The following is a 25,532-nucleotide window of genomic DNA, read 5'->3' as shown; positions in this document are numbered from 1 at the left end:
AAAAGTCTTTAATTTTGATGAAGTCCAGCGTATCTGTTTTTTCTCCTGTTACTCATACTTTTGGTGTCATAACTTGCTGTGTGTTTTTAATCAAACACTCTTCCCTGTGAAGGAGATGGAGCAGACAGTGGACTGTCGGGCTGGGCTGAGTTCTGTTGGGCTCAGACTGGGCCCTGGGATTTCATTTCAGCAGGAAGTAAATGATCCCATCAGCTTCCTGGGCCGTGGTTAGCGATGGGGGAGCAGGGGGGTCACAAGCTCACCAGGCCTCCAGCTCTTTCCTTCTGCGGACCTAGGCAGTTCAGGGCAGGGACAGACATTCAGTCAAGGACTTGCTCCCCTGGCTGGGTCAGTAAAGCTGAGAAATGAGAATTGGGACTCTAGGGATAGGCGGGCCTAGGTTTGAATCTGGGGAATGCCACTGAGTAACATAGGAGCCTGGGAGAGAAACTTCCTCTTTCTGAACCCTGTTTCCTCGTCTGTTCATAAAAGGGAAGGAGACGGGGTCCCTTCTCAGCGTTCGGGGTGACAGGCAGCTAGGATCTCGGGAACTAACTCGGTTCTCTGTCCCCCAGCCATGAAAGCCGACCGAAAGCGCCTAAAGGGTGAAAAGACAGACCTGGTGAGCCAGATGCAGCAGCTGTATGCCACGCTGGAGAGCCGCGAGGAGCAGCTGCGCGACTTCATCCGCAACTACGAGCAGCACCGCAAGGTCAGCACGCAGCCCCCGCCCCTCCCCCTCCCCCCACCCACCAGCCCCCTCATTACTGACCCTCCCCCACCCGGCACAGGGTCTGGCCTTGAATCTCAAAACACAGATGCACTGCTCGTGTCCCCTTATGCTCACTTGGGGAGGCCCCTTGTCAGGCCCAGGTCTGGGCACTGAGATGAACAGGCACACCCCCTAGTTACGGCTCCATGTCTCCTGGGCAAACCAGCCTGGACAGGAAAGCGCAGTCAGTGACAGTGTGCGTTCTGGATTCCGGCTAGCCTGGGTTCAGATCCCGGTTCCCACGTGTGTGCCTTTGGGCATCTCCCTTAACCTCTCAGAGCCTCAGTTTCCTCATCTGCACAACAGCGATCACGGTGCAGACCTTGCAGAGCTGTGATGAGGACCATATGAGAGGATGGACACAGGGCATTCAGCATAGCACCCAGTGCAGGCTAAGTGCTCAGTGACTCTCAGCTCTGTGCCTTACTACTAGTACCATAATAAGAGTGTGAAGAAAGGGCTGGGCAGAACAATGAGACAGCAGGAAATTCTGCCTCCTGGGAGAGAGTCCTGGAAGGCTTCACAGAGGCAGTGACATATAGGTTGGGCCCTGTGGGGTGAGTAGGAGTTTCTGGTCAGATGACCAAGGACTTTGGTTCAGTAAATATCTGTCTGGTATATGTGCTGTAGTCATGCTGAAGAGGGTCCCAAAACTTAAAGAAAAAAGAGTCAGTCCCCACAACGAAGCAGGCCTTAGTAAGCTGCTGTGTCTGCAGGGAGAGAGTTGTAACCTCTGGTGAGCGGGGCGGAAAGACTGTTGAAAACTGCCCTTCAAGTACATCATACCACATGACAACAGCTATGACCAAGGTTTGCATGTACTCCGTGGAGAAAACGGAGGTGGGAAGCTCGTTAAGTTTCCTCGGCCGTGGGAGGTTTGAGTGGTTCTCCCAGTGGCTGGTGGCCTGGTTGCATGAGTGCATTCACGCGTGTTCCCTCTGAGCTAGACTGTCAGAGGTGGCACTTGAATTTAAAAGCTTCAGCCCCACGGCCCACTTTGGTGTTTACCAGTGACCTGCCCTCTCACCTCCCAAGTATACAGATCCCTTCCTCTCCAGGATGAAAACAGCCCCGGGGGAGCTCCCTGGGCCAGGCACCCACAGCCTCTGCCTGGTCTGGAGCTCTTGGTGCCCTGGGTGCCAGCCCTGAGCAGCAGGGCCCCAGCTTCCCCTGCCTGTCCTTCCACAGTAGGTGGGCTGGGTCCCTAGAAGTTGGCCTCCCCGGGCCTGTCACTTGCAGACAGAGTGTGGCATTAAGTCAACAACCTGTGGAAGCAGAGAGGAGGAAAGGGAACCCCCGGCTCCCTGCTTTCTTGGTCCTCTTCTGGGTCGCAGACTTCCTGCCATGTCCTCACTTGGCAGAAGGGACAAGGGAGCTCTCTGGGGTCTCTTATAAGGGCATCAATCCCATTCACGAGGGCTCCACCCTCATGACCTAAGCACCTCCCAGGGGCCCCACCTCCTAATATCATCACGTTAGGTGTTAGGATTTCAACATATGAATTTTGACAAACATTCAGACTATAGCACCATCTGCCTCTCTCTTGGTCCACCTCCATCCTTTTTCCTTCTCCAGCTGGAGGGCCCGTAGCAGGTCCCAGGAGCCTGGTCCTTCTTCAGCAGGTGAGGCAGGGAGAACCTTTACTTGAGTAGCCCCATGCCCATCAATAGGGAGACATGTTTGTTTGAGGGGAGGGGACACAGGGCAGGGGCCAGACAACCAGCCCACAGCCATACCTGCTTTTGGTGATTTGCTGGCCCCAGGCGCGAGGGGCACCGGGCTGACCTTGTCCTTGACACTGCTCGTCCTCAGATCATCAGCTTCCTTGGTGTTTTAGGGCTCTTCAGAGAAGTAATATATATATTAAGATTTATTAGAAGGAATTGGCCTACATGATTGTGGAGGCTGACAAGTCCTGTGATCTGCCTTCTACAAGCTAGAGAGCCAGTGGTGTCATCGAGTTTGAGTCAAAGGCCAGAGAGCTGGAGAGCCGACTTGTAAGTTCCATCCAAGGGCAGAAGACCCATGTCCCAGCTTAACTCTCAGGTAGAAAGCAACTTCTCCCTTCCTCCACTTTCCATTCGGGCTCTCAACGGATCGGATGATGCCCACTCCCCCAGCCCCCACCACTGGGTACTGAGTCTACCAGTTCAAACGTTAATCTCATCCAAAAACCCGCACAGACACACCCAGAAATGATGTTTGGCCACAAAGCTGGACACCCCATGGTCTGGTGAAGTTGATGCATAAAAGTAACCATCATGGGCTTCCCTGGTGGCACAGTGGTTGAGAGTCCGCCTGCTGATGCAGGGGACGTGGGTTCTTGCCCCAGTCCAGGAAGATCCCACATGCCGCGGAGCGGCTGGGCCCGTAAGCCATGGCCACTGGGTCTGCGCGTCCGGAGCCTGTGCTCCGCAACGGGAGAGGCCACAACGGAGAGGGGCCCGCGTACCGCAAAAAAAAGTAACCATCACACTTGGCGTGGGAGGCAGGGTGGTACAGTGGTTAAGACCAGACAGTGGGTTAGACTCTCACCTCTGCCACTCTCTAGCCACGTGGCCTCATCCCTAAAACCGGGATAATGATCGCAACCACTCAGAGCCCAGCCTTGTCAGCACTAAAGTTTCTGGTACACAGAAAGCATGCCAGGGGAAAAATGCTTGTCGTTGTTGTTATTATTATTATTATTATTATTATTGCCGCTGGGGGATTCAGAGTCAGGCATTTGATCGTGGAAATTCCACAGTGGGTTTCAGGGCCCTTCTGTGGGTCTCTCATCTACCACTGCCTGGTGTTGGTCCCCCTGGCAAACCCAGAGAAGCCACCTGCTCTCAGGAAGCCTCTGGCCAGGCAGGAGCGGGTCCTGGCTGACCGCACACAGACCCCAGTCATGGGCCCTGCCTCTGGGAGGATGGTAGAGTCTCAGTGAAGAAGCAAGAACCATGCGGAAAATTAACCCAGATAGGACCTTCTCGGGGGGTCCGAGGGTCCCAGACGATCCAGGAACCGGGGGTGGGGGAAGTGTTCCCTGAGAACATGCACCTTGAAGGAGGACAGATCCAGATCAGGAAAGCAAACAGGCGGGAATTCCCTGGTGGTTCAGTGGCTAGGACTTGGCGCTTTCACACTTCACTGCTGTAGCCTGGGTTCAATCCCTAGTCAGGGAACTAAGATCCTGCAAGCTGCGTGGCATAAATGAAAGAAAGAAAGAATGAATGAATAAATGGATGAATGGAATGTGATGCTGATAAAAGGCTAAACGGATCAAAAAAGATGGCTCTGTTTAGATAAGCACCCTAACAATGACAATGATGATGGCCACCTTTAGAGACCACCTGTCACCACCTGACACAGGATAATATTAATAATGGCAAACATTAATTGTGCACTTACTGTATGCTGGCTTGGTCCTAATCTCTTTACATTTGCTATTTTTAATAGCAACCCTATGAGGTATGATTGTCCCCATCATCCCCCTTTTACAGAGGCGAAAACTGACTTAGGTCAAGTCGCCAGAGGGACCTCAGCTCCCAGGTTGGCATCCAAGGTCCCAGACAGTTGGGCCGAGTCCTTCCTTCATAAATTCCGGCCACCTTGATCCCCGTCAGGTTTCAACGCCCCAGGCAGGTCTCCTTCAGTTCCTTTCCTGCCACCACTGCCAGCAAGGATTAAGACCTCCACCACACTGTCTGCGGGGCTGCAGAAGTTATTTTACCTCTCTGGCCTCAGTTTGCTCATCTGTAAAGTAGAGATAATCATAGACCCTGCCTCACAGGAGCTTGTTTAAATATAATAATGCATCTGAAACCTCAGCACCGTACTTGACATGTGTACAGAACGTTCCGTGACAGTTGCTACTGAGACCTGCACTCCTGCTGCCAGAGATGTGATCATGGGAGGGGGTGTCAGAGTTTTCACCAAGGCTGAAAGCACCTACAGCCTTTCCCCCCAGCCTGGAACCCTCAGTCTGCTCACAACTAGTGGAGCTACTGACTGCAAAGAGACACAGAGACAAAAATGATCCTGGGGGTCCTAGCGGACCTTCTTCCTAATTCAGGGGTATGTGGTAGGCAGCCACTTGTACACCAGCCAACTCTCAGTGGTTCTGATCCACACACTTCATTTCATGGGACATTCCAGGATCTAGGCTTGCTGCTAGGTGCTGAGGGTAGATGCTGGGACGTGGTCCCCAGCTCCAGGGAAAAGAGCTGGCTGGTCCTCACGTGGCCCAGGAGGCCATACCTGTCAGCTGTTGCGCTGACCCCACCTGAAGACAGCTTCAAAGAGAAAGGAGAAGAGGAATAACTAGCGGTGGAGTGCCCCTCTGCGGAGAGCCTCGCTTCCAGAACCCGAGAGTACAGCTTTGCCCGGGCTTTTGCTATCGTGCCATCTTTTGCTTTGCATCTCGCTTTACCAGAGTCTCTTCTGACCATCACCCTGGGATGTGATAGTGTCGTTCTCTCATAGATGAGGTGGTTGAGGTTTGGGGAAGCTGCATTACTTGTTCAGTGTCACACAGCTTGTAGCGGATGGAGCTGAGACTTCACACCCAGGCACCCTGACCCCTAGGAGACACGTCCTGGAAGGAATCATCTCCCTGACACACACACCACCTCCTCTAGACTACACTGAGAAGCCTGGGGCTGGTGACACAGACACCTGTGTCCTCCACTCACCCCAGCTGGGAGAGCTGTCCTGGGACGGCCTTTGAAGTCAGTCACAGCAGCTACCAACACTCTTTCTTTTACTCAGCAGTGTTCCTTGGCTGTTGTCTGCCGGGCTGCTGTTCTGTGACCCGGGTGTCTGCCGATGACCTAGAGTGTGCAGCTCCTCGGGCACAGGGATTTTTGTCTGGTGTGTGCCTGCTGGTGGCATCCACGAATATTGGTTGAATGACCAGTATCCGGTACCAGTATGAGAAACTGATTGGGAACAGCTGAGGCTGCTTTCTTAGGTAGATAGTCAGGGAAGGCCTCTCGGAGACATTTGAGCAGCGTCCTGAGTGCACGAGTGAGCGCCTGCTGTGTCCCCGGCACCGTTCTGAGCTCTAAACTTGGATTATCTCATCCAGTCCTCACAATAACACCCTCAAGGACGGGTGCCGTGATCCCGTGTTACAGACAAGGAAACTGAGGCACGACAGTTATTGCAGCTTGTTCTTGCAAAGCCAGGATTCGACCCAGACTCACTCTCTTTCCCAGGAACCTAAGCCATAGCTCCAGCTCTGTGACAGTCATGCAGAAAGGGCCAGACCTTGGCCTCCTAGTCTCTGGCCATCTGGAATTCAGGCCTTCGGTGACAGGGCTGTTAGACAAGGCAGGATGGTTGCCTCTCAACGCGGTCCCAGGCTGCACAGAGACCTGGAGTTCGGCTCTCAATTTGGTGGCTGGGAAGACCGTGGCTGGGTGCGTGGGCCCGGCCCCCTGCAGGGACCTTTCCTCTGGGGGAAGGATGCCTGGTGTCCTGAAATTGGCTCTTGCCAACAGAGGTCAGGCCCCCGATCCAGCCGGCTGTTCCTTGCCTGCTGGCTCTGCTGGACCAGCACAGCTGGAGACCATGGCCCTCGCCTCAGCACCACGGAGAAAACAGCTTATGCAGGAGGACCAGCCGGGAGCTGGGGCCGGGGTGACGGGCAGAGGACTGTGCTGCATTCAGACACCACAGCTAGCTGGAGGTCCAGCCTGTCCCATCGTCGGCTGGGACCCTGTGGGATGGTGGCAGGGCCCTGTGGCAGCCAAGGCAGGTGGGCTGCAGGTGCCTCCTCTGTCCCTGTTTTCCTGTGACACACACGTTACCAAACAGCAGAACAGAGGCCCAAACCCACTAATGACCCTAATTTTTATCAGGCTCCGTTTAACTATTTCCCTCAAATGAAGTCATTTAGTCTTTATAACAATTCTTTGAAATGAGGAGTATTGATTCCCCCTCCATTTTAAATATGGAGAAATGAAGACTTGATAAGTTCAAAGAACTTACCTAGGACATTTGTTTGCTCATGTATCCATTGAAAAAAAACGGCTGAGCATCTACTAACAGTTTGTCTCTGTTCCAGTCTCCAACCCAGGGCTTTCTTCCTCCAGGGCCCGAGCGCCCGGCCACCTGCGGTGCTGTGGGGCCTCCCTGCGCTTCCTCTGGTCTGGGGGGTCAAGGCCCTCTGGGCCAAGGGTAGGCCGTGCCCCGCACTCCTTGTAACGCTGGCCTCTCCCCACAGGAGAGCGAGGACGCTGTCAAAGCCCTGGCCAAGGAAAAGGACCTGCTGGAGCGCGAGAAGTGGGAGCTGCGGCGGCAAGCCAAGGAGGCCACGGACCACGCCACGGCACTGCGCTCCCAGCTGGACCTCAAGGATAACCGCATGAAGGAGCTGGAGGCGGAGCTGGCCATGGTGAGACCCCACCCCCTCACCCACCCAGGCCTGGTGGGGCATCTGCCGGAAGTGATGTCATGGCTGGGAGACAGGGAGTGCACGTGGGCTCACCTGGGAGTCCAGAGTGGAGTCCGCAGGGGCGGGGCCGAGGCGGGGGCGGGGCAGGGGGCGGGGGCGGGGCTGGGGCCGGGGCGGGGTCTGGGATGACCCCTCTGGTTGGTCGTGGCAACCACACCACCTTTCATCCACCTGACTGGGGCCGAGCATGTGGGGATGCTGGGAAACCATCCACTAGCCTTTGGGAGGAAAAATACCAAAAAATTAATATTGGTTATCTCTGGGTAATAAGATCACAAGTGGCTTTTATTTCCTTTTTTTTCCCCTGTTTTCATCAGTCTTATTATATTACTTGGGTCCTCAAGGAAAAAAATGTTTTTTTCTAATCCAAAAAATCCCTCAAAATACATCCACTGTGTTTTCCTCGGAGATGGGCAGCCTGCATGTGGGGACAGAGAGTCTAGGTGGTGTTTCCAGGCCTGGCCTGTCAGCAGAACTGAGGTCCAGAGCCCTGGAGTTCTGCTCTACCTGCTCCTGTGTAACCTTGGTCTGCTCACTGAACTTCTCTGAGCTTCAGTGACCTTTATCTGGTCCTGGGGTGGGGGTGAGGGTCTTTATCCCACTCTGCCTTCCCCAAGAGATGTTTGATCAACTTTAGAGAGCTCGTGGCTTAAAGGGCCTTTGAAACCACCATGGCTCAATGTGGTGGTGGCTGGGAGGAGAGTGTGTAGGGAACTCCCAAGGTGGGGGGAGTCGCATGTTTCTTAGTGAGAACTCAGCGTTCTCTGCAGCACTGATGCTGGCTGATGGTGTGGTTACCACCATGGGTTCTGGGTTTGAATCCAGCCCCCATCGCTGTCTAGCTGTGTGACCTTGGGCAGGACCCTTCCCCTGTCTGGGCCTCAGTTCCATCAAGTGTCAATAAGGGTAAACGCATATATCCCATAGGGCTCTTGTGAGGATTTCAATGAAATGATGCAAGAGAAGCACTTAGCCCGGCCTGTACATGGTGAGTGATGATATGACAAGAGGGAGGTTTTCTATGGTCAGTTGCTTCAGGAGCAGGGGTCACCCAGGGCAAGTCAGGATCTGTGGGCCCCTCCTGGGAACAACAATCCCACCCTCTGCCTCCTGGGTCTTCTTGTCCAATGCTGACCCCTAGTGGCGAGAGCTGCCCAGGCTGGAGGAAGCTCCAGCTGCTGGGTCTCCTCTCTGGGGTCTTCCCACCAGTGGGGTCCGTGGTGCTGGCAGCCCTGCTGCCATGTGCAGCCCAGACAGAAACCTTTCAAGTTGACAGTCTCGGAAGGGAGTGCAGGGTGAGGTGAGGCCTTTATTCTCCCAAGTCTTCCCAGCGTCCTGTGATGGACAGATGGCTCTTCCTTGCCATGGACCACTAACCTCAAGCATCCTGGGAAATTCTGGGGTCTTTCAGGATTGGGAGCCAGCTCACCTCTGCTTCCACTCTCACCATGCCCGGATGACTCGACCTGCTTTAGTTCTGGCCAGCGAAACTCAGGTTCTTGCCCCCTCCCTCTGGCAGGCATCAGGCCTCTCTGCTAAGTGTGAATAGTTAGGTGGTGGGTTTGCTGTAATGTCAGCACAGGCACAGCCTGTGAGAGCCCCGGTGTTGGTGTGTGTCCACTTGCCCGGAGGTCCCCGCTGTTGCCCGCCATCTGCAGAATTTCACAGCCTGGAGGCTTCCAGGGCTGCCGGCTCTGGGCAGTGTTGTCCAGCTCCCCTCACAGCACTGCTGGCCAGGACGAGACTAGAGGGAAGGTACCTTCCCTGCGTGTGTGCCTGAGGTCCTCGGGTTGCAAGCCACAGAAAGCAGCTCGGGCTATCTGAGCACACAGGGTGCACTGGAAGGAAGTCAGGAGCTCACAGGTGCAGTGGGAAGGTGGAGGGCCAGGCTTGGAAATGGGCCGAAGCCAAGGCAGCCGCAGGGAGTGGGGAAGCCAGGATTCCATCTGGAATGGTCCACTCAGTGGCCCCTGCTGGGGGAGATGAACCCAAACCCTTTGCCCTCTGAATTTCACTTCAGTTTTCAAAAGTCTGATCAAGTACAGGGTATTCAAGTGGTCCATCTGAGGGTCACTTGCTTACTCCTGATCTAGGAGTTCTGGCTGTGGCTCTGGTGATAGGTAATTTCTTAAGTGACCCGCCCACAACACGGAAGCCATGGCGCAGCTCCCTGGTGAGGGGTGAGCAGGCCCTGCCCCAATTCAGGCATTACCCCTCCCCAACCCAGCCTCCGCTGGGTCTCCACACACCCTATGCAGCTGAAAAGGGCCGCTTCACTCGAGTAAAAGTCAAAGGACGTTGGCTTCCCAAGAAGCAAACACCCCTCTTGGTGCTTTGCTGATGGGCTGCAGCCCGTGGGGAGGGGACACTTCCTGATGGGCTCCAGCCCGTGGGGAGGGGACATTTCCTGATAACAACTTCTGGCCGAACTAGGCATTACCACACCTGGAGCAGTTTCACTCCTGTAGCCACACTGGCTCTGTGGAGACCACCCTGTGGTTTGTTTGTTTGTTTAGGTAAAAAATTTTCAATATGCGTTTTATTGAGATATAATTCACATATTATAAAATTCGTCCTTTTATGACATAAATTTAGTGATTTTTAGCACATTCACAAAGTTGTGCAACCGTCACCACGATCTAATTCCAGGACAATCTCATCACTCTAATAAGAAGCCCATATCCATTAGCGGTCACTCCAGTGAGCTACATATTCTCATTGTGCCCATTTCACAGATTTGGAAACAGGCTCGGTGTGCAGGAGGCTCACCCAGAGCTGCCCAGAGAGTTGAGAGGCAGAGCTGGGAGGTGGGCAGTCCCCGTGCTCCGTGATGGGACGCCTCTGAAAGGACACCCAGATGCTGGCCTGAAGGAGGCGCGTCCTCTTACCAGCCATCGCTCATCCCTCAGGCCTTCCCCAGTGGCCTCTCCAGTCACTGAGCAGGCGGGAGACAGGGCTGCCAGCCCCGAGATCACAGGCTCCCCACAAGTGCTAGTCCTGTCCACTCCCTCCCCCAGGAGCCTGGTTCCTGGTGACCTAGTTTTCTATCAACGTTCTCCAAAATGGGAGACAGTTCTTACGTTACTATGTACACTGTACACAGGGCTTCTCACCCTCAACACTGCTGACACTTGGGGGCCGGAGAAGTCTGTTGTGGGACGTCCTGTGCACTGTGCGGTGTGCAGCAGTACCCCCGGCCTCCACCCACGAGATGCCTGTAGTGCCTCCCAACTGTGGGGAATGAAGTCTCCAGACGTTTCCCAGTGTTCCCTGGAGGGGCAGAGAATTCACGCTGGTTGCGAACCACTCCTCTGTAAAGTGTGGGATTCCCTTGTCTCGGTGTCTGTCTCTGCCCTGGCCGTGCAGTTCTAACACAGCCCCAGTTGGGGGCCTGCGTTTCCTGGCTGTGTGATCTTTGACAAGTGACTTAACCTTTCTGAGCCTGTGTTCATACGTATAAGACCTTCCTCCTGGGGTGATTGTGAGGTGAGGTGACGGGAAATCGGGGCAGGCTCTCCACCCACGCTCAGTGGACGTTAGCTGTTGTTACTGACGTTGGAGACCAGCCTGTCCTCGGGCCGCGCCGGGACCAGGAGTCGTGGATTCCCACGTCCCGTCCACTAGCCAGTCATTTTGTGTCCTTGAGCTGCCTGGGCCTCAGTTTCCTCGTCTGTAAAAGTGACAGCCGCCACAGGCCCAGGCAAGAGTAGGGCGCGGTGAGGGACCAGCGAGAGGCAGGGTCGAGCGGCAAGGGTCAAGGGTGATCGTGGTTTGTTTTTTAATGGCCGTGCTCTGGGTTGTTACCACTCCTGCCCTCTCTCTGAGGAAACCAGCTGGCCACACAAGCACACCTCCCGGCCCCGGACCACTGCCATCCTGGCCCAGCAGACCAGCCCTGGCCCACAGCCAGCTCTGAACACTGGGTCTGAGCTCAGACCCCCGGCCACACACATGAGGTCAGGGCCCACCCGAGCCCGACATTGTCCCCCAAGAGCCTCCCTCCACCCCCAGGCCTGCGGTTGTCAGAGATGGTATGGAGCCGGTATTGCCTCATCAGCTCATGCTGGTACCTCCATGCTGGACCTGCGACTACTGCAGCCTGAGATCTGGGACAGAGTCGCGGCCAGTAAGCCCAGGAAGAGGATGGTGGAGTCAACTTGTAGCTGGCGTCATGCTCCTTTGGTGCAGATGCAGCGTCTCCGCAGCTGGAGTCCACGGGAGCACGACCCTTCTCGTGTTTGCTTGGAAGGTTCCTGCCCCGGGATCCTCCCCGCCTTTGGCGGGAGAGACGTTCCCTAGCCAAGCTCAAATTCCTTGGAAAGCCGGTAAAGGGTTCCCTTTAGCCGCACTCACAGCATCCCTCCGGGGCCAGGCCTGTTCTCTGACTGGAAGTACATCCTGGCCTCCAGGCAGCTAGGAACCTGAGGGTGGGGGAGGGCGGGGCCCCCGTGCCGCTCTCCCTTTCCACTTCCCAGATTGTCTGATCTCAGGGAGGCATAAGTCATCCTAACAGCCTGCTACTGTTTGAACAGGACGATAGACCAGACAGAATCCTGGGCTTTCATGTGAATTATTCCACGTCTGACTCCTACTTGTGAAATGGAAATTGTTTCATGATAGCAGTCACCAACGTTCACTGAGCGTTTTCTTTACCATCAGCTAAGTGTTCTCCATGGCACCCATGTTATCCCCATCAGACAGACTAGGACATGAAGGCACAGAGAGGTGAGGGGCCTCTCTTAGGATCCCCCAGCTAGGAAGTGGCAGAGCTGGGATCAAATCCAGGCCGCTGGATGCCACAGCCTAGGCTCCGAGGCGCTGTGCCGGGCCACCTCATCCCACAACTTACCTATAAAAGTAACCCCTCCGTTCCCATCTTACTGTGAGGACCTTGAGGCTCAGAGTGGTGGAGTAACTTGCTGCAGATCACACAGCAAGTCAAATAGTAGAAGTGGAGTTTGAACCCAGTTCTGTCTGACTTTTGTCACATGAGGGTGTTTGAGCCAATTCTCCAATTCCCAGGAGCTCAAAACTGCGGGCTCAGGGTTCTCAGCAGGGGGTGGGGGCGCAGAGGGAACTCCCAGCATTGAATTGCATTTAATGGAAGAGATTAGTAGAGAAACGCTGTGCAGACAGTCGCAGGAAGATGATTCAATGCAGCAACGAGAGAGACGGAGGGTACATGCACGTATTTTAAGTTAGACCTTACGTGCCTTGTCTGCAGTTCACGTCTCTGTTTCGCTCTGTCTCAGAGGTTTAAACTCATGAGTGGACAGTGTGTGAGAGGTTCCTGTGCTCAGAATTCACAGGCACACCTGCCCCATCCTGCAGGACTAACCGTAGGCTCCTCCCCATTGTCAGGCAGCGATGATGCCAAGCCGCCTGCTGAGTTAGAAGGTGCCGCTCTCAGGCCCAGACCGAGGGGAGATCCACCTGGAAGAAGGAAGCCAGGTGTGGACAGGAGAGCAGTCCTGCCCGGGCCTCTTCCTCGTGCCTTCCTGTGCTGCCTCAAGGGGCTGCTTATTTCAGTGGGCGACTTGGACTTGCCTGCGCTTTCCACGTGTGTGGCTGGGGATGTCTGCAAGAGGGCAGAGCTGAGGGTTAGTTAGCATGATGGCAGACCGACGGGGCGCTCATTTCCCACCCAAGTCCACCTTCCTGGCAGCCAAGATGGATTGGACAGGAGGAAGCAAGGGAGTGGGGCAGCTGCCCGCATGGAGCGGTGCCGGGATGGAGGGCTCGGAGGCCAGATGCACAGACACCTGGAGGGGAGAGCAGATGTGGTCCCGAGTGAGATGCGGTGGTCCAGGAAACACGAGTCCGTGACACTGGACCTGCAGCAGGCACGCGGCAGCTCCAAGACACAGCCAGCCTGCTGCAGGATCGCTGCACCGTTCCTGGGTAAACTAACAGAGCTGCTTCCCTGGGCCGTCCGCCTGGACGTGGCAGAAGCCTGCTTCCATTTCCCCTGCAGATCTTTACTGAGTGCTTCACTGAATGTGCCCAGCCCCAAGCCAGGTGCTGGGGGTCCCGTGGTGACCAGCCGCGCCCCACTCTCTGCCTCGCGGATTCAGAGTCGGCATCACTTGTGCGGGTTATTTCCTTGCCCCAGAGGAGCGTGGGCACCATAGAAACCACATGGGGCTCCCAGGCTCCCAGACTTGGGCCCCAACTTGGACATTGTGCCTGCTGTGCACACTTGGAGAAGTCACTTAACCTCTCTGAGTTTCTGGTTTCTCCTCTGTCAAGCACAGCTAATCCTACACTCCCTACTTGAGACCCAGGGCTGCTGCACTGAGCACATGGTATTTTTCTAAACCTGGGATTATTTACCAGATAATAACCAGAGATTATTACCTGGCTTGGGGGTGGGGCTGACTCCAACTCGGCCTCCCTCTGCCATAGGGGTTTATATTCCCTGGGGTCTGGCAGTGGAAGGGGAGTGATTTCATAGACTCCTGGGGTATCCAAGCTAGAGGGAGCCCTAAAGATTGGTCTAGGCTTTTCATTACACAGATGGGGAAAGTAAGGCTCGGAGAAGGCAGTGACTTGTCTAAAATAACACAGCTGGTCAACGTGATGAGGGTATATCAGGCTTTAGGTCAAAAACTTCATTTCTCAGCTAGAATCTTCTTTCTCAAGGACCTCTGCTCTGCATGGAGGAGCCCAGGGCCTTGGGGGAAGTATGGAAAGTTCTGGAGCTAGGAGAGAGATGAGGTGAGGTTTTTCCATTTCATCCGTGTTCATTTTAGGGGCAAAGCCAGCACTCATGGTGGCTCTGCCATCTGTAGTGACCCCCAGATTCACTGGAAATCTCAGTGTGAGGCCCTTGGGCCCCGCCCCGTGTGCCCCCTCTCCCCTGACATGAGCTTGGGGAGCTAGTGCGGAAGTGGAAATTGACTATGAAAGAAAATATGCATTAATACATTTCTAATATGTACCCTTTTTCTCCCCCCAATAATTTGAGATCACTTCTAATACAACCCCCCATACCCTGGGGGACATAATCCAAAGCTGGGAGAGACCTCAGGCACAGGACCGAGAAAGGAAGAGCTCTCTATCCCACCTGCCAGAACTCAGCCCCACGCTTGTCCCTGGGTTTCCTTGTGTCCCACGTATTCTCATGTGATCCTGAGAGCCAGGTTGGGGGCTGCCCTATCCCCAGCCTGTGTTGCACAGCACCTTGTGAAGGGGCCATCGGAGGTTGAATTGGGGAGGAGGTAAGGTGCTGAAAGGCAAAACACCATTTTCTTACCATCTCATTCAAATCCCAGCTGGTTCTTGGAGAACCCGAAAGAATGGGTGCTAAGTGTGTCCTCGGTCCCCCTTTGTGTTCTCACTTTGTGTTGGCAGGAACTAAGGGGTAACTAACCCCAAAGCAAACCCTCATGTGAGGTACTGATTGGCACGCAGTGCAGAGCCAGAGACACCCTGGCACAGAGGTTGGATTCGTGGCTTTCTCACGATGGCGGGTAATGGCCAAGCAGTAGGCCAAGAGGTCCCCTTGATCACGTCGTCTTCTTCCTGTCCCCCGGCTGTCTCTCCAGGCCAAGCAGTCCTTAGCCACGCTGACCAAGGATGTCCCCAAGCGGCATTCACTCGCCATGCCTGGCGAGACGGTGCTTAATGGCAACCAGGAGTGGGTGGTGCAGGCGGACCTCCCACTGACCGCAGCCATCCGGCAGAGCCAGCAGACTCTCTACCACTCACACCCCCCCCACCCTGGGGACCGGCAAGGTGAGTCCAGCCCAGCCACAGCTCCAGGGGTGTCTCAGGAGGCCATCTGGCCCACTGGGAGGGGCGGCCTCTTTATTCACACTATAGCTGCTTTTAGGGGGGTGTAGGGGAGAGGCCATGGCTCAGAGGACTGAAAAGTCTAAGAGATGGACCTCAGGCATAGCTGGATACCAAGGTTCAGACAATACCTGGGTCTGTCTGACTCTCTCCATCTCTCAGCTCTGCCTGCCTCCATTCGACCTCATCTTTAGGCCACCTCTTTTCACAAAGCAGAAAACAGTCTCCAGCAGTTTCAGGCTTTTAGGGCCCTTGAAGCTCAAAAGTCTTGAGAAAGAGAAATCTTTCTCTGTGTGTATAGTAAATCCCAAAGAAGGACTCTGATTGGCCAGCCAGGGTCACATGTCTACCTCTGGACCAATCACTGTGTCTGGCAGTGGATGCACTGATTCTCCAGTCTAAGTCACATGGGCGTCCTTTGGCAGAGGAGACAGTGTGAGCTCCTTGATTGACAGCTCCAGGTAATCACTGGATGTGTGGGAGGGGCAGAGATAAGTGTTAGGGGTGTTTGCTGCAGGCACCGAGGGGAAGAGGGGCCCAGCCTGTGGTCAGCATCTGTACCCATAGGCCACAGTAGAAGCCCCAAACTCCTCTGTACATCTGCGGCCCACTTGGCCCCATTTTCTGTCCCTCCTGTGAGTGGTCGCATTTGTGTGACAGATGCAGGTTGGAGACAGGCAGCTGGTTTCTGGAGCCTGTGGGTCCTGCCGTCACCTAGCTGGGAACCCAAGTCCCTGACTCCAAAGCCCCACGCTCCTCCGTATGACCATATGGCCATTGGCAGCAAAGATTTTCTTTCTCAGTAATGTAGCCCTCCCTGCTCACATGCTGCCTGCACACAGTAGGTCCTCAGTCTTGTCGAGCAGAAAGTGCTTCCTCCATCCAGCGTCTGCAGACAGGAGAGCACTCTGCTGGGGGACTTGGGTGGGCTTCCAGGAATCCATCTACTATTGAGTAAGCACCTACTGCACACCAGGCGCCGTGAGCGCTGGGGTTGGACATGGCTAAGACACCCAGACTGCCTGCATTCATCAAGCTGGCATTGTAGGTGTGAAGACAGAAAACACATGTAACTAAACTGACAAAGAATGATTACAGATTGTATTCAGTGCAGGGAGAGAAATCAACGGAAAACAGGTGCTTTGTTGGGAAAGAAAAGACAGTGGGGAGAGCTGATAATAGGGGGAGGTTTCTCTCAGGACAGGCTGAGACTTGAAGGCTGAGGATGTGCCTGATGGGCAGCAGGGCCAGCGAAGGGTGAGGCAGGAGGGAGATGGTGCGTGTCGGGCACCATCAGAAAGCTGCTGTGACGTGAGCCGAGGCTGGTGGGGTGGGGAGGGCTGTATCCCCTCGGCTTGGAGGAGGACCGCACGTATCTACCCCGAGGTAAAGAGAGACCAGATGCCTGGCTCTCATGGCAGTGAGGAGAGGAAGCAGGGAGGCCCTCTGGGAGGCCGCCATGGTTTTCTAGGCAAGAGACGGTGGTGGCCTGGGCTTGGGTGGTGGCAGTGGGGCTGGAGAGAAGTGGCCAGATTTGGGGCTGTGTTTGGAGGTGCTGCTGCGGATCGGGTGTGGGGTGAGGGGGTGGGAGAAAGAGAGGAGCTGGTGGTAGCCTCACGGCTTCTCTCTTGGGAAGCTGGTACTGAGCATGGGTTAGCATTGCACCAGGCCTAGGGAACGTCCAGGTGGCTGGAGCACTGTGAGGACAGTCACTGAGGCCCCTGGAGACTTCTGCGCCTTCCTCTTCACCCTGGTTAGGAGGGGGCCTAATTGGATCCAGAGGCTCTCTGGTGACCCGTGGGGCTGTGAAATAGAGGGGTGGAGAGCTGGGCAAGTCTCTTCTCTATGTCTCAGTGTTCCCATCTGTATAATGGGGGCGTTGGGTGGACTGACCTGCAAGTCAGTGAAGGCAAGGACATTCTCTCCATCCCCCACTCACCAGCTGTCCCTGCTTTCCAGCGGTCAGGGTGAGCCCCTGCCACTCCCGGCAGCCCTCCGTCATCTCCGACGCATCTGCCGCTGAAGGCGACCGGTCGTCCACGCCAAGCGACATCAACTCCCCTCGACACCGGACGCACTCCCTCTGCAACGTAAGGCCAGCAGCAGCAGGGCCTGGGCCTTGGGCCCCGCCCGGAAACCACAGGGGTGGGAGTGGAGGGGGTGAAGACCTACCCGCTGTTTCCTCTCGTCCACCCAGGAAGCATTCTGGCGAAGGCATTTCCTGTTCTGTTCTTTCCTTTTGCAAGAAGAGATGGATGTGGGGAGAGAAAGAAATGAGGCCTGTTGGCTCCTTGTGTCCGGGAGGGCAAGGAAAATCCAGAGGATGGCGGGCCTGGGTCGGCCTCAGGGTCTGAGCAGCCTGGGCTCATCTCTGGTGGGCTATGTCTGGGACCGTAGGCTTCTCCTCCCAGACCATACCTTCCAGGGCTCAGGACCTCACCACCACCCCTGTTTCCCTGTAGAGCCAGCTCTTGGTCCTGCAGGAATGAGCTGGATTTTTTTTGAATCTCCAGGAGTTTTTGCACATTTTGCCTCTGGAGAGGCATCCGGTGAATTTTTTCTAAGTTGTGTTTGCTTTGCTTACTTAATTACAGTTTTTTGATTTCATACTGGGTCCCAGCTACCAAGAGGCACAGGTCCGTAGCCACCTAACTCTTGATGGCTGGTGGGACAGACAGGCTCCCCAGGAGCGAGGGGGTGAACGAAGGTGGGTGGGTCAAGCATCTGAGGACAGGAAGACGCCACATCAAGGCTCTAATGTGAAACACTGGGGTCAGGATGTGGGAACCACTTTTCACGTGTTCCATCATGCGACTAAGAATCCAGAGGGCGCCCCTGCCGCGTCCTAAAGACACAGTAGAGTCGGGTCCTCAGACACACAGGAAGCCTTTCTCAAAAGCTCAGTCAATGTTTTATTAACCAGCAAGATGGATAAGAAACAAGAAATGAGGTGGATATTGTGCAAAAGAAAGACAAGATAACCACTACTTGCCAGTGGGATGTTTATCTACCTGGAAAACCTCAAGAGAATAACCAGAAAAGCCATTAGACTAATAGTGAGAAGTACAGAACGGTACTGGTAGAATATCAATTGATAAAAATCAGTAACTATTCTATATTAGTAATCCCAATGGAAGCATTTTTTTTTCCAAATCTAAAATAACAATGAAGAGCACTTAATAAAAATAGCTAAGACTGGGCTTCCCTGGTGGCGCAGTGGTTGAGAGTCCGCCTGCCGATGCAGGGAACACGGGTTTGTGCCCCGGTCCGGGAAGATCCCACATGCCGCGGAGCGGCTGGGCCCGTGAGCCATGGCCGCTGAGCCTGCGCGTCCGGAGCCTGTGCTCCCCAACGGGAGAGGCCACAACAGTGAGAGGCCCGCATACTGCAAAAAAAAAAAAAAAGCTAAGACTAAATCTGAAGTAAGTTGCCTCAGCATGGTGACATGGACAACAGACACTGCTGGCCAGGGCCTCGCAAAGCCATGTCAGGACGGGGAGGAGGTCACTTCAGGCCTGAATCCCACTCGGGGCTCGGATTCTGTTTTAACTGGGGCTTTAAGGAAGCAATCTGTTCTTCTCTTGTTCCCAGGAGAGAACCCTGGTGACAAAGGCTGTCCTGACAGAACCAAGACGAGGAAGGTGGGCCAGGAGAGGGGCCTCTGCTGTTACTCTCTTGTTCTGAGGGACCACTGTTGAGCTGTACATACAGCCAGCAGTGCCCTTTGTTCTTAGTGTGGGCCAGATACCCTGTAGCATCTGAGAATACCTTCCCAAGGGCCATACTTTGTCTTCCCATGGGGGGCCCACGGGAGCTTTGACAGCCAAAATGCTGCTGGAAAATCCATTCTGCAGAAAGAGTTCTTTAAAGGCCTCTTGAATTGCATCTGGCTCAGACCTAGCCTTTTGCCCAGCTTGGCTTTGGCACATACCTGAGGCTACAGGCAGCAGATCCGGCATATTTATTCCCAAGCTCGCTTTACACAGAGCCCTGGTGCCAGGCAATGGGTGCTTTGATAAGCCAGTTTTCTACACATAGGCATTTCAGTGGGCTCTGGCCTCATTCTCTTCCCCATAAATTTGGCAAAGATGGCCTTGTACAGGGCCAACCTACCTTAGCTGCCTGCCAAATAGGTTCTGTTTGCAAACCTTGAGATGGGACTAAAGACTAAACTACCATTTGTTCCATCCCCACCCTCCCTCAACCACCTTCATCCCCCATCTCAACCGATGTGCACACAGGTAAGCCAGGAAGAGCCTGAAAATAGCTCCGGGTAACCGTCTGTGCTCAGGCATTTGGCCTGGTACCAGCAGGAACAGCCTGACCTGGAGTAAGGACCTCCCCATCCTTTCATGCTCTAGTCACTTATTTAGAGCAGAGGTGGGGACTCAGCACAGAGAGGCTGGAGAAGATTGATGGACATTGGCTCAGGTGACACATGCTTTATTTCTTGCCTTTTGCCTGCAATTCTGGAAGTGACCACCAGGAGTCTCCCTGGTAATGACTTGTGATCCCAGAGATCTATGGTACCCACCCCCAGGCAGGACAGACTGATTCTGGGATGTGGTGAGGGCTTTTGTACACTCACAGGAAGGAGCACTAGACCAGGGAGAACCAGACAGTCTTGAATTTGAGTTGTAGCTCTGGTTTTAATTAGCTCTATAATGTTGGACTGTCTGGAACCTCTCTGTGTACCTGTAAATCAGGCTAATGAGCCCTGTTTTGGCCCTCCACAAAATAAGAGATTCATTGTGTTGTTTGTGGGGGAAATAAGAGGATGGGTAGTCACCCAAGTTTTCCTGTCCCAAAATTCTTTATTTTTATTTTTTCTATAAAATTATACTTCTTTATGAAAAGCACCAAGTATAACCAACTTCAGTTCTAACTCTGTGGACCAATTGGGAGAGGAACTTAGAAGACTTTGAGTGACTGATTTGTTGGTCAGAGGGTGTTAGGGGTCAAGAAGCCAGAGCAGGCAGGAGAGCATCTCAGGACCTCTGGCCAGGACCCCTGGTCCTGGCAGCATCTTCATGAACCCCAGGTGTCGTCACTGAGCCATTTGGAAGTGTCTACTTCAGGGGTGGAGGGTGGATTCCCCAGTACAGAAGCAGGGCGGTCCCTAGGGGATGGCTTCCTTCCACAGAAAACCCCATGCTCCACAGGCCACCTCTGCTCTCATGTGTTACGTGTCTTTGCTGTTTCATCTTCCTCTTCTCCTTTGGCTACAGGGCGACAGTCCCGGCCCAGTTCAGAAGAACCTGCACAACCCCATTGTACAGGTAGGTGTGCCTTCCCTGGCCACTCAGGCCCTCCCTCCACCCCACCTTGACCGTGACTTCACCCTTTTCCTCCTCAGCCCTCAGCACCACCATGTCCATACTTGGACACCCAGGGCAGAGAGGAGTTAAGCCACTACCTCGGTCACACATGGGTCAGTGCCCCAGCCAGGCTCAGCACCCGAGTCTGCCCTTCCATGTCCTCTTCTAGATCTGTGGACCCACTAAGTGCATCACGCATCCCTGGAGAGTGTCTTCTCCTGGCAGCCAAAGGCTAATGACGTGGGCCCTGGGCTCTTTGGGCCCCTTGCTGCAGGAAACTTTTTAAAATTCATTTTTAACCTTTCAATACGCTATCCTCAGAGTGAGAAGGGGGCTGTAGGGAGGAAAACAACATGAATATGACTGTCAGATGGGGTCTCTGAGATCAGCTTTCTAGTCCTGGGGTTCCCACATGCTGGTCTTCGGGACTGCTCGTCTGCATCAGGGTCCACCAGTGAAGATTTTCTAATGCAGATTCCTGGGCCCTTCACCCCAGAGATTCTGATCCACCAGGTTGGGGGAGGGGGGGGTTGGCTGGATTTCAGGTAATTCTGACATGGTTTGGGGAACCATTAGTCTAGTCTAACCTCCACCTTTTTGACCAGTAACACCACTCTGCATCTTTGTATAAAGCACTTGACAGTTTGCAAAGCCCTGCTGCAGACACCACCCGAGTCCCGTAGTTACCCCGACAGGAAGACCTCCTCCACATCATCATCATCATCATCATCATCACTGTCTTTGTCATTATTAACAATCCCCCCATGTCACAGACGAGAAACCTGGGCTCAGAGAGGCTGGGGGCTCTCCACGTTTCCGTGGGTAGTGACATAACTGGGATTAGAACCCAAACCCCTGCCTCCCCACTCTACCGAGGCCAGTCCTGCTTCTTGTCCAGGGCCTTAAGGTCTGGGGTCCTTGCTCTTGGCTGACATGAAGCTCAGATTTCCTCCTGCCTGGTTTTCCCGGCTCTCCTATGCCCCCTTTTCCAAGGGGACTTTTTCCGCAGTGAACTTATTACACTTGCGATGCCCCCTCCGGATGGGCCCTGTGGTCAGCCGTGGCAGCATGCGTGGACGCGATCCTGCAAGCCCTCCACGAGCACTGGAAGGCTGTAGGCAAACTGAATTGAAATGATAGTACAAACCCCACCAGCAGCCGTTATGAATGCTACTTATGTCCAGGCACTGTTCTAAGCGTTTTTACCCTCACTTTAGCAACATCCTCATGACAGCCTTGGATGGGTCCTAGTGTCGTCCCCGAGAGATTCTGTAACTGGCCCAAGTCCGCTCAGCGAGTGAGGGGCAGACCCTGTCATCCTTACCCACTGGTGCCTCCCACCAGCCATCCCCCACCCCCTACCCCTCCCTGTCTTCTGCCCCAGCTCAGCTTGCCTTTGTTCTTCTCCTCTCTACCTCTGCCACTTGGCCTGACTCCTCAGTCACTAGAGGATCTTGAAGACCAAAAACGGAAAAAGAAGAAAGAGAAGATGGGATTCGGCTCCATCTCGCGTGTCTTCGCCAGAGGGAAGCAGCGGAAGTCCCTCGACCCCGGCCTCTTTGATGGTACCGCCCCTGATTATTACATAGAGGAGGACGCGGACTGGTGATACCCGCCTCCCTTCGCCTGCTGCCCGGCGGGCGTGTCTGTGCGTGTGGACGTGCGTGCGAGCGGGGAATGCGCGGCTGGGCGTGCGTGGCGGTGCGTGTGCGCGTGCGTGGGAGCTCTCGCGCACGTGGGCGGGGGGGTGGTGCGGCTGAGGCCCGCTCGCGTGGGCCCCTCCCCGGCGTCACCACCTCTGTAATTGATGTACATACTACAAACGTGTGTGAATATGTCAACTCTCTGTTGTCCTCGGAGCGATACAGTTGTGTTGTTAATCTGGGTTTGTTTTTGTTTTTTCAGTGTTTTTTTTTTTTTTTCCGCTTTTTGGTTCGTTGGGGTTTTTGGTTTTTTTTTTTTTTTGGTCCCTTCCCCGCTTACCTTTTTATGAAACTTGAAAACTTGAAGGACTGCTGTGTATTTGTAAATAACAAAACTATTGTGCACTCCGTGCTTGTAAATGTCCCTCGTCCGAACTGCTACTTCTGGAGCCCGTCTCCCCGAGGATGTAGTCTGTGTTTGATGTTCCCCCCACTACACCCCGCCGCCCACCCGTCCCCCCCACGGTGTGAACGTGTGGGACCAGACCCTGTTCTCGGGGTGCGCCCGAGTCACTTTAACCCCCAAACGCCATCGTCATCAGGGTAAGGTCCACTCTCCACAAAGACTTGCGAGCCCAGCCCAGGGGCCCTGTCTTGTCTCGGTTTGTCAGAGGCCAAACGGGCTCTTTCTAACGGCCTGCCAGTTTTTAAATTGCGTTGCCGTTTCTTTCTTTACGGGGAAAAGAAAAGAAAATTGTTCCGTTTAATTTATTTGCACAAATGCAGAAGACTTATTCTATCTAAATTATTACGTAAATATTGGAATGTATATTTTTCCACGGGGGGCGGGCGGGAGGCGGGTTCTCTGTTGACTTGTCTGTTCTATGATCATGCTGCTGCCGAGCTGTGCAAGGTAGAGTGTAGGGTGGCCAGAACCCAGGGACCATTGGACTGCCAAGCTTGCTTTTTTCCGTTCTTTCTTCTTCTCTCTCCCCCATTCTCCCATCCCTGCATGGGAGTGCACTCCGCCTTTCTTCCTGCCTGTAGCTCTCTCCAGGCCTTTCTATATATATTTATTTATCTGAAATAACAGAGCACTGACCTCAGTGAACAGAGTGCCTGCTGTCGTGGTCACCTTCTCTTGGGTCTGTCTTTTGAGAAAGGCTGCCGTGTACAGGGCGAGACAGCCGACTGCATGAGCACAGGGTACGACCACAGGGACCCTCAGCCCGAGTTGGTTCCCCGAGGGTCCTGGAGCAGCACGCGTTCTTCGCTGCAGCTGTGTCTCATCCTTGGTTGGTTCTGCACGTTGGCCGGGCAGGTGTCATGGGGGAGGCGCCCGTCTCAAGGGGCGGCCTGTTGGGGACACAGCATCCAGCACCAGTACCTCTGCCCTCCCCATTCTGCTTGGTTCCTCCAGCCACATCACACAGAGTCTCTCAGGATCCCTCGGGCCCTCCTCCAACTTGTCACAGCAGCCTGAGCCTGCTCACCCGAGGAGAGAAGGGCTGGCAGGAGCATCTGCCTATTTGGAGAGCAGTGTTGGCCCCGGTGAGGCTCCACCAGCAAAGGAACCGTGAGCACTGTAACACCGGGTGATGGAGAACACGTGAGCTTCTAAGCCAGGGCCTCCCGAAGTCTAAAACTAGCTTTCCCTTTTCTTTTAACCTGTGAATCCCCGCCTCTGCACCACCTTAAATACTAACAGCTCAATTCACACACCCTCTAAACAACAGTAGTTGCGCTTTCTGCTAGCAGTAACATTTTCAGCTCTTACCAAGAAACAGGAGAATTTTAAATGCTGGAGCATGTCTTATCAGAAGGGATAGGATATTTTGTCCAAAGTCTCTAAAACAAACAGAAAAGCCCCAATCAGCTGCTCCCTTTCCTTCTGACCTGATGGGGGGATTGGAAAGGAGTAGGCAGGGTACCTAATAAGGATCTTTCTGGCCTTTGGCTAAGCCGTTTCACCCAGCCTGGCGGCGGGGGAGAGCGGCCGGAGCTGGCGTCTTTCTCTACAGAGAGATATTTTAGGAAATACTTTTCTCCCCCCCATGAATTTTTTTCTTTTGGTTGATTTTTATTGTTTGCCCTTTATTTACAAGAAAATAAGATTGCAACCCCCTCCTGGTAATGATTTAGTAGTTCCTTTTCATTTCAGTTTTTGGAAATTAGGAGATAATTCTAAGAGTTACTAAGGATGATTTATTTAAGAGAACTACATCAAATAGCGAATGAGTTATGGGTAACAGTAGATGAAAATAACCTTTCCCGTGGGAAAGGTTTCTCGAAGGCATGGATGCAAATATAAAATATTAAAAAAAATCTAAATAAAGCTTATTTTAAAATATGATCGAATTCTATGTTATTTGATTGCTTCTATCTTACTCCGGGTGGGAGGCAAAGCCTGGCATGACCTGCTCCTTGGAATTCCAGGGCTGGGTCCTGAGGGGGTAATGGGAGGGGCTGAGGAAAGCTGGCTGGATTCTGGGCCCATCGAGGGGCTGAGGCTGGGGTGGCCTCCCAGAAACATCTCATCTTTGCCACCCTGGCTATAATTTGGAGGAGCCGTCAGCATCCAGGGCAGCCCGTGGTCCTAATGCACCACCTCCGAGTCTGGCGCCCTGACCCTGCATTCTCCAGCCCGGTGGCCCCAGTCAGCTTTCATCTGCTTCCTTCTCCCCCGTGGCGCTCCTTCCAAAGACCCAGAGCGGGGCCCCATGAGTTTGGGGCATAGTACTTCCTGCAGACCTCAGTGGGCCTCTGCATTGTCCCGACTTTCCCCGCCATCCCTGGGGACTGAGAGGAGTTTAAGAGAGAAATTAAAGGATCCCCAGGGCTTCCCTAATGAAGCCAGAGTGGGCCAGGCTTTTCCAAGACCCTAGATTCACCAGATGCAAAGCCAGTCCTCCCCCTGTGAAACTCCACAGTGTGGCCTGAGAAGAGGCCACCTGGATACCCCAATCCATGATCACAGCCAGTGCCTTCAACCTCAGTCTCCCAACTTAACAACAAATCCTCCCCAGCAGTAAGACTGATGGAAGACTAGCCTTTTAACTCCCCTTGCATTGCTGCTAGGATAGAGCTCAAAGCACCACAATGTATAGACCATGCCGAGAAGTCACAGAGCTCAGGATTGCAAGGAACTTAGGGGCATCTACCCCAGCAGCTCTCAACCTGGCCACACATTAAAATCACCTGCCGAGCTTTCTAGAAAAACTTACCAATGCCAGGTGCTACACCCCTGAATCAGAGTGTGGTTAAACCTTCTCTGGTGCAGCCAGGATTGAGAACCACTGGGCTAATGTGAGGAGGGCAAATGGCCCCAAACACACATGCCACAGCTTCCCTCACCCTGACCTCAAGCAGACATCACTAATCAATTAAAGAACCCTTCCTACCCAGCCCAAAGCGGCCTCTAATTTTTTCACTTTACAAAGCCTCAGACACCGCCAATCAGTCAGAGTTGGCATCCAAGGAAAAAAGCCTATTTGCCTTCACCAAACTAACCCAACCCACTACACCTAACAGATGGGGGAAACTTTGTCCCAGAGAGGAGCGAT

General features: G+C 54.0%; 1 protein-coding gene across 5 annotated transcripts in view; it reads left to right on the top strand.

Annotated features, from left to right (window-relative positions):
• Positions 1–25,532, top strand: part of KAZN (kazrin, periplakin interacting protein) — a 1,133,578-nt gene that overhangs the window by 1,064,600 nt on the left and 43,446 nt on the right. For 4 of the 5 annotated variants that reach the window (XM_060310886.2, XM_060310878.2, XM_030877877.3 and 1 more), the window contains 6 exons: positions 576–712; positions 6,984–7,154; positions 14,762–14,951; positions 16,968–17,098; positions 20,237–20,287; positions 21,768–21,891. In XM_060310886.2, coding sequence (XP_060166869.1) covers positions 576–712; positions 6,984–7,154; positions 14,762–14,951; positions 16,968–17,098; positions 20,237–20,287; positions 21,768–21,891 — 804 coding nt within the window. Of the gene's footprint in view, positions 1–575; positions 713–6,983; positions 7,155–14,761; positions 14,952–16,967; positions 17,099–20,236; positions 20,288–21,767; positions 24,320–25,532 lie in introns of those variants that run through there. The other variant, XM_060310915.1, reaches the window with a different exon arrangement.

This window comes from Globicephala melas, chromosome 1 (genome assembly GCF_963455315.2).
Source record: "Globicephala melas chromosome 1, mGloMel1.2, whole genome shotgun sequence".
In the NCBI taxonomy this organism is placed as follows: domain Eukaryota; kingdom Metazoa; phylum Chordata; class Mammalia; order Artiodactyla; family Delphinidae; genus Globicephala; species Globicephala melas.
This window is presented reverse-complemented; position numbering and strand designations above follow the sequence as displayed.